This window comes from Triticum aestivum, chromosome 7A (assembly GCF_018294505.1).
Source record: "Triticum aestivum cultivar Chinese Spring chromosome 7A, IWGSC CS RefSeq v2.1, whole genome shotgun sequence".
In the NCBI taxonomy this organism is placed as follows: Eukaryota; Viridiplantae; Streptophyta; class Magnoliopsida; order Poales; family Poaceae; genus Triticum; species Triticum aestivum.
The window spans coordinates 697,465,588-697,477,820 of NC_057812.1; the positions used below are offsets into that span (position 1 = coordinate 697,465,588).

A 12,233-nucleotide genomic window follows, 5' to 3' on the forward strand; every position below is an offset into this window, starting at 1 on the left:
ACCATATATTACAAAATAGTTCACCATATATTACAAAATAGTTCACCATATATTACAAAATAGTTCACCATATATTATAAAGATCTACCATGTATTAAAATGTTCATCATACATTATTAAGAATGTTCATATAATGAAAAATAAAAAATGTACTTTGTATATTACCAAAATGTAAACCATATGTTGAGAATATGATTATTGTATAGGGAACCTATGCATAAGAGAGAAAAACAAAAAGGAAAAACCAAAACCCAGAAGAAAAGGAAATGAAAAAAAGGGGGCAAAAATTACCTAAAACCAGAATGAAAACCGAGGAAAAATATAAAAATGAATTATAAATTATAAATAAAAAGGAAAATAAAATGGCTGGAAACCAGACAGCCCAGAAAAACCGAACAAAAAAATCAAAAATAAAAATAAGTGAAACCGCTGATGAAGTTAAGGAACGCCACTTGGGCTGGCCCAGAGATCTATCACTCACTGGCGTCGCATTAACAATTTGATGCATGTAATCCTAAAAAAAAACTATTTGATGCATGTGGGCGTCAACTAGAAAATTGCCACGTGATACATACATTTGTTTGCACAAGCATCACACACCCTCCATCTTATCACTGCCGTCGTAGTGCCGCTGGCCACCTCTCCCACTCTGGAATCCCCACAATAATTGTGTTGTTCTCCTCAAGAACTCTTTTGTTATACTTGTACCTCGTCACCGCCCACTGGAAGACTACCATGTTAGCTATATAGAGAACAAGAAGAAGAACACATAGTAGTAGTTGGGTCACCGCTCATTTTGGTTGTCCCCACTCTGGCTCTTGCCGCTACTATCTCATGGCCGAGTCGATGAGAGCGGGTCGTTGACAAAGTTCCCGACGCCAAGTTCACTCGTGTAGAAGGTGGTTCCGAGGCTCAGCACCCCCTCCCACGACTAGTCTCCGGCCACAACGTGTTCATCAATATGAGATTGTCATCTATTAACCGTCAAAAAAAAAAGATTGTCACCTATTCTGGCGCACAACCCAAACGACTCTTCAAAACTTTAGATGTTACTCTCCGTTGTGCTGGTATGATTTCATGGTCCCCCCCTCCCCCAAAGTTTTGGCAGAACACCAAGATGCAAAATGTTGAGCTAGGGATGCCGACTTAGAAGGTAGGTCTTCAATGTACAACGATCCTTGTTGTTCGTGCGTGTTTCAGTTTTCTTCAAATTGATATGGGTTTGTTAGTTAATCTATACAATCTAATTGATATGGGTTTGTTAGTTAATCTATACAATCTTTTTCTTGATATTGTCTCTTGTAAATACGTAGAAATATTGCCCCACAAAAAAAATACATAGAAATGTTATCAAACACGAATGTTCAAGCTTGAATTACCGTATGCAGTTGATTTTTTTTATTTTTTTGCATGGGTATGCAGTCAATTTGAACCACTACTATGCACTTTTTGGTCTACATCCTCGAAGAAAAACAAAATTATGGAGGAGAAACCTCTGACCGTAGTTCCAACTACGACGGTTACAGGTCGAGTATCGACGAGGAAAATAACACTGCGTACACTTCTCAGTACGTGTCGCGTAGAGCAAACACAGAAATTGAAGAAAGTTTTTTTGTTTTTGGAAATTGATGAAAGCTACTAGCACCACAGAACCAGGGACGCGTTGGATCAGGTGCCTGGTCCAAAGAAACTGGACCGCGACACATTCTAACCACCGCACTGAACCTCGCACCTGCACACGATGCCTCCCCGGCGGTCGCAGCTTAACCTGTATGGTCCATGGTGTCCGCGAGCGCATCGATCCAACCATTTAAAGCTGCTTCACGTTTCTATGAGTATTAGTTAAGTTCGGAGTTTAAGCGGTCTTCCTATTTGCCGGCCATGCAAGTGCCGGAGCAGGACCTGATGAGCCCTGGCGGCGCTTCGTCGTCGCTGTTGTTCCCCACCTCCTCGCTGCCACGCGAGGGTCGGATGATCACCGTGCTGAGCATCGACGGCGGCGGCGTGCGCGGGATCATCCCCGGCACCATCCTCGCTTTCCTCGAACAAAAACTCCAGGTGACCTTTTCCAAATACTTTCATCATGCCTGCTCTTGCATGCATGCATCCAGTTTTCCACGTATAGTGTAACATGTTCTTTTTTTGCTTTTTTTTTGAAAGCACTGGTAACATGTTGGTCTAACGAGTTGTTTGGGTGTGTAGGAGATTGATGGGTCGCCGGACGCGAGGATCGCGGATTACTTCGACGTGGTCGCCGGAACGAGCACCGGTGGTCTGGTGGCCACCATGCTCACCGCGCCCAACACCCAGCGCCGCCCGCTCTACGCCGCCAAGGACATCAATAAATTTTACCTCGAGCACTGCCCGAATATCTTCCCTGCCGTCTGGTGAGGATTACATACTGTATTTCTTTTTTGAGGGGTGTGAGGATTACATACTGTATGACTTGTTGGAGATATTAGCACTTTTCCGATTAGACTTATCCACGAGTAAACAGTAAGCATGGCATAAAAGGTATGAATCTCATAGCGATACCTAAGCATACTAGTGCGTGCAGAACATAGAATCAAACCTTCTATGAGCAGCACATATACGGCTAGCATAAGTACGAGTAAACGAGGGATGAACAGATCATACCCTCCGGTTGGCCAGGCCAACGCGGCGGTTGCAGCAGCAGCCTCGGCGTCGTCCGTGGCCTTCTTCTTAGCAGCGGCGTCATCGGCCATGGTGTCGATGCAGAGTAAGTAGTGGAAGCAGAGGCGAACAGAGTTGGGGATGAATCGGGAGCAGTCGCGTCGAGAAGCTCCCCAAAAATCTTATTGCCGTTCTCCCGGGTAGGATCTCGAACGACAGGGTTCCGGAGGCACCTGCTCTCCCGACCAGCCGTGCACGCGGTCGTCGGGATGGGATCGCCGAAGGCAGCACAGAGTGAGAAACAGTAGATGACGGTTAGGTCATGCGATAGGGAGTGAGTGAACTGAACTAGGTTACTTCACTGGCCAGAGCCTTCTTATATAGTCCGTAAGGAAGAAAGTCGTGGGCCTTGCTGAGGCCCACGACCGAGTCGGCCCACTCCCGGCAAGGGAGTCGACAAATACGCGGGTCCCGACAAGGGAGTCGATGAATCCCGGCAACGCAAGTCAGCCCACAGTCCAACGTCTTGGACAGTGGCCCACCTGTTAACGATTCGTTAATTAATCCCTGATTAATTAATTCATTTTTGAGCGGCAAAAATAAGCTTCGGCTCATTCCCGCAACCCGCGGCGCGCGCGTCGTGACGAGGCGTGGCGAGGCGGGCGGAGGAGGAGGAGGAGCGCGCGTGTACCACCCCTCTTCCCAAGCTCTCAATGACAAGTGGTAGAGCAACCCTTATAATGGGGTCTCAACTCTCCTCAACTAGCAAGGTGGGACTAAACTTCCCATCACCTGCCATCTCATACATGGGCCTCAAGATTAACCAGGGATTAGTGTCTTATATGGGCCTAAGCCCATCCATAATCCAACAATCCCTCACCAGATCTCGAGGCACATAAGTTTGTCACCTATTCCAAACAATGTTTGATATCCAGAATTTTCAGTGGAGACTGTTAAGTTGAACTTCCACCTAGAGCAACAGTATTAGACTTCTTCACAACTGAACAATGGACTATGCCTTGAATTGTCAGTTTGGCGTGCAGAAGTTTCGCCTATTGTCAGCTGATACATGGCTGCCGAAGGCTAAACCCCACGGATGGAGCTTATTAGTCATACTCCGTACCTTCTCATGAGCTTAATAGAGATTACTCAATCTCATAGACTGTGACCAGCAGTCGGGCTCACATAGGTGTGTTCCTCCAAAGAATGCTTTGTAGGTTAGCATCTTGCTTACACAAGCTTTGGAACACATTAAGACAAAAGTCAGCCCGCCTTACATAATTGAGAGTATTGTACATCTCCAACGGAGTGGGTTAATTAAGGATACTCTCCTCAGTTGGCCGCTGGATTGTTTTCTCAGGTCCTAATTCACGGAATCTCCGATCACATAGGTTGGGTTACCCCCATGGCAACTTACGTGGGTCTCATACCCATCTCCCTTGATGCATTTTCTATCACAATCCGTGATAGCCCTTTCGTAAAAGGGTATGCCAGATTCTTAGCCGTCTGGATATAATCCAACGCTATTACTCCAGAGTTTCTTGATTTTCTGACAGATTTCAATCTTCTTTTTATGTGCTTTGTGGATTTCATGTTGTCCTTTGAACTCTTAGCCTTGGCAATCACTGTTTGATTGTCACAGTTCATAAGGAAAGCCGGCACTGGTTTATCAACCATCGGCAAATCCATCAAAAGCTCTCGAAGCCATTCTGCTTCAATGCATGCTGTGTCTAATGTTGTGAGTTCTGCTTCCATAGTCGATCTGGTTAAGATTGTCTGCTTGCAAGACTTCCAGGAAACAGCACCACCACCAAGTGTGAAGACATGTCCACTTGTGGCTTTCATCTCATCAGCATCAGATATCCTTCGAATCACTATACCCCTCAAGTACCGTCGGGTACCCAGAATAGTGAATTCCATAGTTCACAGTACCTTGCAAATAACGCATCACTCGCTCAACAGCATGCCAGTGCGCATCTCCCGGATTGGAAACAAACCGGCTTAGTTTGCACACAACAAATGAGATGTCAGGACGAGTAGCACATACTAGGTACATCAGTTAACCAACCACTTGAGAATATCTCAATTGATCTACAGCCGTGCCTTCGAACTTTCGAATTCGCATGCTAGGATCATATGGTGTTGCAGAAGGTTTGCAGTCCGAATATCCAAAACGGCTCAAAATCTTCTCAACATAGTGGGATTGCAAAAGTGTAATTCCACCCTCAGAATTTCTCAGTAGCTTGATGTTCAGGATAACATCAGCCACACCCAGGTCCTTCATCTCAAAGTTGTGAGATAGAAAAGACTTGACCTCCTCAATGACCTTGAGGTGGGTCCCAAATATCAGTATGTCATCGACATACAGACACAGTATAACTCCTTCGCCCCCACCATAGCGATAGTATACACATTTGTCAGCTTCGTTCACAACAAAGCCAGCAGATGTCAGAGTAGTGTTGAACTTCTCATGCCATTGCTTAGGCGCTTTTCAGGCCATACAAAGATTTCACTAGCTTACACACCTTTCTTTCCTGACCATTTACTGCAAAGCCATCCGACTGTTGCATGTAAATTTCCTCGTCTAGCTCTCCGTTAAGGAAAGTCGTCTTAACGTCCATCTGATAAATGAGAAGACCGTGCGAGGCAGCCAAAGCGAGTAACACTCGAATGGTTGTCAGTCTAGCCACAGGTGAATAAGTGTCAAAGAAATCCTCTTCTTCTTTCTGAGTATAACCCTTGGCCACAAGCCTAGCCTTGTACTTTTCAACAGTACCATCGGGCCTAAGCTTCCTTTTGAACACCCACTTACATCCTAATGGCTGACAACCATAAGGACGATCAGTGATCTCCCATGTCCCGTTAGCCAAGATGGAATCCATCTCACTACGGACCGCATCCTTCCAATAGCCAGCATCCGGAGATGCATAAGCTTCTGAAATGGAGCTGAGAGTATCATCATCCACGAGGTACACGAGGAAATCATCACCAAAGGACTTTGCAGTCCTCTGTCTCTTGCTCCTAACAGGAGCTTCCTCGTTATCTTCCTTGAAACTCTTATCACTTTTATGTTCATAATATTCCATCGGAATAGCAGGTTCAGGAGTCTCATCAGATTTCAGTCTAGAATTGCTTTGCATATCTCTCATGGGGAAAATATCCTCAAAGAATGTAGCATTCCTAGACTCTATAATTGTACCGACCTTCTGATCAGGTACCTCAGATTTCACCACTAGAAATCTATAGCCAACGCTATGCTTGGCATAGCCAAGAAAAACACAGTCCACGGTCTTTGGTCCCATCTTGCGCTTTTTGATTATCGGCACGTTGACTTTCGCCAAACAGCCCCAAGTGCGCAAGTAAGAGAGTGTAGTTCTCTTCTTTTCCCATTGCTCATAGGGAGTAGTCTCATTATCCTTTGTGGGAACTTTATTCAGGACATGACAAGATGTCAATATAGCCTCCCCCCACCATGCCTTGGATAAACCCGATGTATCTAACATGGCGTTAACCAAATCGGTTAGAGTACGGTTTTTCCATCCGGCAACCCCGTTTGACTGGGGTGAGTAAGGAGGCGTCCTCTCATGAATAATGCCATGTTCCGCACAGAATAAATCAAACTCATTAGAAAAGTACTCTCCACCACGATCAGACCGGACTCGTTTTATTTTCTTCTCAAGTTGGTTCTCAACTTCAGCCTTATAGACTTTAAAGTAGTGTAGAGCATCATCCTTAGTATTTAACAAATACACATAGCAGAATCTAGTGGAATCATCAATCAGAGTCATGAAGTATTTCTTTCCACCTTTAGTCAACACACCATTCATCTCACAGAGATCTAAATGTATGAGCTCTAGAAGTGCCAGGTGTCTCTCCTTCGCAGGCTTGTGAGGCTTACGAGGTTGCTTAGCTTGCACACACGCATGGCACTTAGAGCCTTTGGCTAAAGTGAAACTCGGGATTAAATCCATCTTAGCTAGCCGCGTCATACAACCGAGATTTATGTGACAAAGACGTGAATGCCAAACCTCAGATTCGTTCACATTAGAATGAATTTGGTTCACGACTTCATTACAGAAATCCTCCAGGGAAAGGCGGAACAAACCACCACAATCATATCCTTTTCCAACAAATAGTCCATACTGAGATACGACTACTTTGTTAGACTAAAATACTAACTTAAATCCCTCTTTGCATAGAAGGGAGCCACTAACGAGATTCTTCTTTATGGCGGGGACATGATGCACGTTCTTCAGTTGCATGATCTTTCCTGAAGTAAACTTCAGATCTATCGTGTCAACACCATGAACAGAAGCATGCGAGCCATTCCCCATCAGGACGGAACAATCTCGTGTGACCTGGTAGGAAGAAAACAAAGACACATCAGCACACACATGAATATTGTTGCTCAGAGTGACATTCACAGACTTGGAGTCCTGTGCTGGCTTCTTATACTTGTTTGGGCACTTGTTTGCCCAATGTTCATCTGAACCACAAGTAAAGCATCCATCTCTCTTTTTTTCTTTCTTCTTACCCTTCTTCTTAAAGGTAGTATTCTGCTGGACAGAGTTTTTTCCCTTGAACTTGTGGAAGTTCTTCTGCACCACATTGGCGCTAGAAGAACCCTCTGCCCCTTTCACATGCGAGTCCTTTGCTCTCGAGTTCTGCTCAACACTGAGATAACCAATGACATCCTCAACAGAGAATTCACGTCTCAAGTGCTTGAGAGAAGTAGCAAAGTTCCTCCAACTAGGAGGGAGTTTTGCAATAATGCAACCCGCAACAAACTTATCCGGTAACTCACACTTCAGGAGCTCCAGCTCCTTAGCAATGCACTGTATCTCATGAGCCTGGTCCAATACAGAACGGTTATCAATCATCCTGTAATCATGAAACTGCTCCATGGCATATAGCTCACTGCCAGCATCAGTTGCACTGAATTTGACTTCGAGCGCATCCCACAAGTTTTTTGGCAACACCCATATGAATATAGGCGTCAACCAACTTGTCTCCAATCACACTCAGAACTGCTCCCAGAAAGATTGTGGTTGCCTCCCTGAACGCCTTCTCCTCTTCAGGAGCAATCGTTTCTATGAGGGACACACCACCAACCCAGAACATGTTCATCGATGTGAGTCACAAGGTGGTCCTAGTCTGCCAACGCTTAAAATGCGTCCCGGTAAACTTTTCCGGTTTCAGAGTAGCAGCAAAGCCTTGAATCGAAAAGTGCCTAAAATAAGGTTTTTGGATTGTTGGAGATATTAGCACTTTTCCGATTAGGCTTATCCACGAGTAAACAGTAAGCATGGCATAAAAGGTATGCATCTCATAGCGATACCTAAACATACTAGCACGTGCAGAACATAGAATCGAACCTTCTATGAGCAGCACATATACGGCTAGCATAAGTACGAGTAAACGAGGGATGAATAGATCATACCCTCCGGTTGGCCAAGCCAACGCGGCGGCTGCAGCAGCAGCCTCGGCGTCGTCCGTGGCTTTCTTCTTAGCGGCGGCATCGTCGGCCATGGTGTCGATGCAGAGGAAGTAGTGAAAGCAGAGGCGAACAAAGTTGGGGACGGATCGGGATCAGTCGCATCGAGACGCTCCCCAAAAACCTTATTGTCGTTCTCAACCCGCAGCGTGCGTGCGCGCGTCGTGACGAGGCATGGCGAGGCAGGCGGCGGAGGAGGAGGAGCACGCGTGTACCACTCCTCTTTCCAAACTCCCAATGGCAAGTGGTAGAGCAGCCCTTATAAAGGGGTCTCAACTCTCCTCAAGTGAGACTAAACTTCCCACCACCTGCCATCTCATACATGAGCCTCAAGATTAACCAGAGATTAGTGTCTTATATGGGCCTAAGCCCATCCATAATCCAACATGACCCAGTCTCAGTCGAGAGCCATCTTCCCTGCCGTCTGGTGAGGATTACATACCGAGTTTTTTACCTTCTCTCCACACCTCTCTCCACATATAGATCGCAGTCTATATCGCAAGATGATAGACACACCATCATCATCAACTTGGTTTTCTATAAAAGTAGAGATGGAGCAAGTCTTTTGCCCCGTCTAAAAGAATAACGATTCAACTCTGTATCAGGAAACACCATCACTTTCTCTTCATCACTTTACTCAGCCACCTTCGAGCCTGAGTACCACAGGGCTCATCCTTGCTTCCTGTGAAAATACTCATTGGTCACCGACGCTATCAGGTTTGCCGCGCTGCGACGTAGTTTTTGAGCTTCTGGTTTCTGCAACCCAGACCAGTACGATAACTAATAAAAAAATTAGGAAAATGGTACTAGTGACACAATTGCTACTCCAGTCACAATGACACCTCTGATACCGACATGAAAAGCTTGTCCAACTTAGCAGTATCATCTACTGAACTACGCACTGCAGCGAATTAAAAGGACACTTAATCACACTCTAGATATATCTCGATATTGGACATGGAAAGAAAAATGATCAATCCCCTCGTCAAGATTGCAAAGCATACATTTGAAGCTGCCCATCCAGCCTCTATGCAACAGGGGTATCTTTAGTGAGAATGTTTTTCTTACTTAAGAGACACAAAAAGACATTAATTTTTAACAAGATCTTAATAAACCACAGACGAAAAGGAAAGTTTACTTGCCTAGCTAGCCTTAATAGCAATGTACATCGAACGAATTGTGAACTGGCCAGACTTGGTAGGAGACCAAACACATTTATCCTGCCCCACCCCAGGTTTCTCCTGAAACTGAGACAACTCAAGCCATCACAAAGAACCACAGCTACTGTTATATTTCTAATATTAGACAGATTATATAACCTAGAGCACTTTGAAGACTCAACGAGAGTACTTATGAGCTCTACACAATCTGTTGTGCAGCAAAGGGCTGGGCTTATTCAAGAGCATGATGGGACCCAAGTACAGTGGCCAGCACCTGCACTCAATCCTGAAGAAGCAGCTCGGTGACACACGAATCAGTCAGACACTCAAGAGCATCGTCATCCCCACTTTCGACATCAAGCTCCTTCAACCTATCATCTTCTCAACCTACGACGTACGTACATAGAAGAACAGAAACACATACATCTGTATAAACAACATGTCATCCACTCGACCATGAAAAAAAATCTGTACGTTACAGGCCAAGAAGGATGTCTCCAAGGATGCTCTTCTGTCGGATGTCTGCATCAGCACGTCCGCCGCTCCAACCTACCTCCCCGGGCACCATTTCAAGACCAAGGACAAAGACGGCAAGACCCGGGCCTTTAACCTCATCGACGGGGGTGTCGCAGCCAACAATCCGGTACGTTGCCCAAATTAGGCTTAAGATCTATACCAATTGACTTCTGTGATGTTGATACGTTTCTCACTGGCATACATTTATTTGCATAGACCCTTGTGGCGATCACCCACGTAAGCAAGCAGATCATAAAGAAGAAACAGAATCTCGGTAAGTTCATGGTCCTCTCGCTGGGCACTGGCACCGCCAAGGTCAAAGAGAACTTCGACGCTGCCGAGTGCAGCAAGTGGGGCCTTCTCGGGTGGCTCTATAACGGGGGCACCACGCCGATCATCGACAGCTTCTGCCAGGCCAGCGCCGACCTCGTCGATATCCAGGCATCCGTGCTTTTCGAGGCGCTACAGTGCGACATGCACTACTTGCGGATCCAGGATGAGCTCCCGGGCGAAACGGCCTCCGTGGACGTGTCCACGACAGAGAACCTCAAAAGGCTCATTGATGTTGGCAAGGCATTGCTGAAGAAGCAGGCGTGCAAGGTGGACATCGAGACAGGCAAGAACAAGGACGACCTAGAGAGGGGCACCAACGAGGAAGAACTTACCCATTTCGCCCGCATGTTGTCGCACGAGCGCAAAGCCAGACTTGGGGAGGCGGGTCTCAAAACTTAGATATGACTCTAAGAATATCGGCCCGGTTTGAATTTGATGGCCTACGCCATCAAGCGCTCTGTATGCAAGCAATGATTTATCTGATATTTGTTGTGCGTGCTTTAAATAAAGATTGTGAATCTCGTCACATCAGCGAGGTTGCATTGCAATATAAACTAGTAGGGTGGCCTAATGCATGGTTAGATTTGTCACGTTTTGAAACACTTTTATTTTTTATTTGTTTTACACTAATTTTGTGGCATTAGTTGCCATTCAGTACACATACCTACTTATAGAAAAGCTTGTACCCGAATGTGCTGTGAATAAACTTCATTTGGGAGTATTTCAGCTATTTTATTTGGTTCCATGAAAATCATTATTTGATTTTATTCATCACCCAATATATCCTTACACATGTGGAAAATGATTATACAACTTTTAAGCGAACTCTACTAGAAGACTTCCTACTAAGTGTCTCCTTATGTCAAACTACATAATATCGTATTATTTCTTCTTCTAACTTTTCCCCGTTTCATTCATCAGTCCGTCGGTCTATATCTTCCCATCAACAATTTTCAGATTAAGGTGAAGAAGTGGAGACGAGCAAAGTGATCATGGGAAGGAGCTGGAATTAGGGTACATGGTTGCCACCACCACGGGCGGGTTGGGGCATAACCCTTGCACTTATATGGGGTGCCGCTACCGCGCGTGAAACAGGGGACATGGACACCGTGGGAGGGAGGAAGGACTCCTAGGTGTTAGGAGCTGGATGTGACTATCTCGCATGAGTCAAGCATCGCCGCCGCATGGGGAACTAGGGGGTGTGGTCGTGCGGGATGGGCGTGGGAAGGAGCAATGACTAAAGTTCAGCGGAGAGAGATGCATTTATTTGAGACGGCTGGGTTGTATCCATCCTTGTGTATGCGTCAGCGTCGGGGAGGTTTTTTTTTACGATTTCATCTCATCTCAAGGGTAAAAATGTTAATGTTTGCAAAAAATGATAAAGTTTGTACCTGCTTACAGTCTCAATGCATGTTCAACTAATGGAATTGGCAAATCCTTTACTCGATGCAAAATTTCAACCATATAATTGAAACCAGGAATTTGTGACTACCTTGTGGGCATATGAGTAAAATCTAAGCGGTTTAATCTCTTTTCGGGTTTGGGGGTGGGGGGGGGGGGGGGGGGGAGGGGACATGACACAATGACTAGTGTAAATCAAAGATGCCATCGGATTTAGTTACACCCAACTTAACTCAGTATCCGAGTAAAACCGACAAAGCACACTACACCTATGATAGAAATACCACCCAGATTCATGAATCACAAAAAAACACCTTTGTAGAGCTTTATCCGGGAGTTTGAGGCCTCATTGATATACGTAAAATGAGCCCGAAGGTAAGAAAAAAATATTCACAATGTTTTTTGTATAACACTAACTTTACTTATAGTATGCTGAAACATCATTTATTTAGTAGTTCTTGAAATGTTTTTAGTTATATCTTAGTAATTAATCTACTTCGATATATTATTTTCAAGTGCTAATGTCGTCAATTCATTAAGCCTTTTTACTTATATAGTAGAGATCAAGTAGTACTCCATAGTGGTTGGAGGCAGCGGTGCCTCTAAGCTAGAGTCAACATTGTTGCATCTAAGGTTAACCAAAAACGCTGTAGTGTATGACATTTGAGTGCAGCCTCTAGAGCGCCCTCAAACAA

At 45.1% G+C, this 12,233-nt stretch overlaps 1 protein-coding gene across 1 annotated transcript; it reads left to right on the forward strand.

Moving 5' to 3' along the window:
• Positions 1–1,767: 1,767 nt before the first annotated feature.
• Positions 1,768–10,804, forward strand: LOC123154922 (patatin-like protein 2). The gene is made up of 5 exons (XM_044573529.1): positions 1,768–2,058; positions 2,203–2,387; positions 9,508–9,682; positions 9,770–9,931; positions 10,021–10,804. The coding sequence occupies exons 1-5, from the start codon at positions 1,882–1,884 to the stop codon at positions 10,534–10,536; spliced, it is 1,215 nt and encodes a 404-aa protein (XP_044429464.1). The 5' UTR covers positions 1,768–1,881; the 3' UTR covers positions 10,537–10,804.
• Positions 10,805–12,233: the final 1,429 nt, after the last annotated feature.

Coding starts and splice junctions, on each gene's coding strand:
- LOC123154922 (XM_044573529.1), top strand. CDS start 1,882: ATGCAAGTGCCGGAGCAGGACCTGATGAGCCCTGGCGGCGCTTCGTCG. Junction 2,059..2,202: donor TCCTCGAACAAAAACTCCAG/GTGACCTTTTCC, acceptor TTGGGTGTGTAG/GAGATTGATGGGTCGCCGGA. Junction 9,932..10,020: donor GTGTCGCAGCCAACAATCCG/GTACGTTGCCCA, acceptor TTATTTGCATAG/ACCCTTGTGGCGATCACCCA.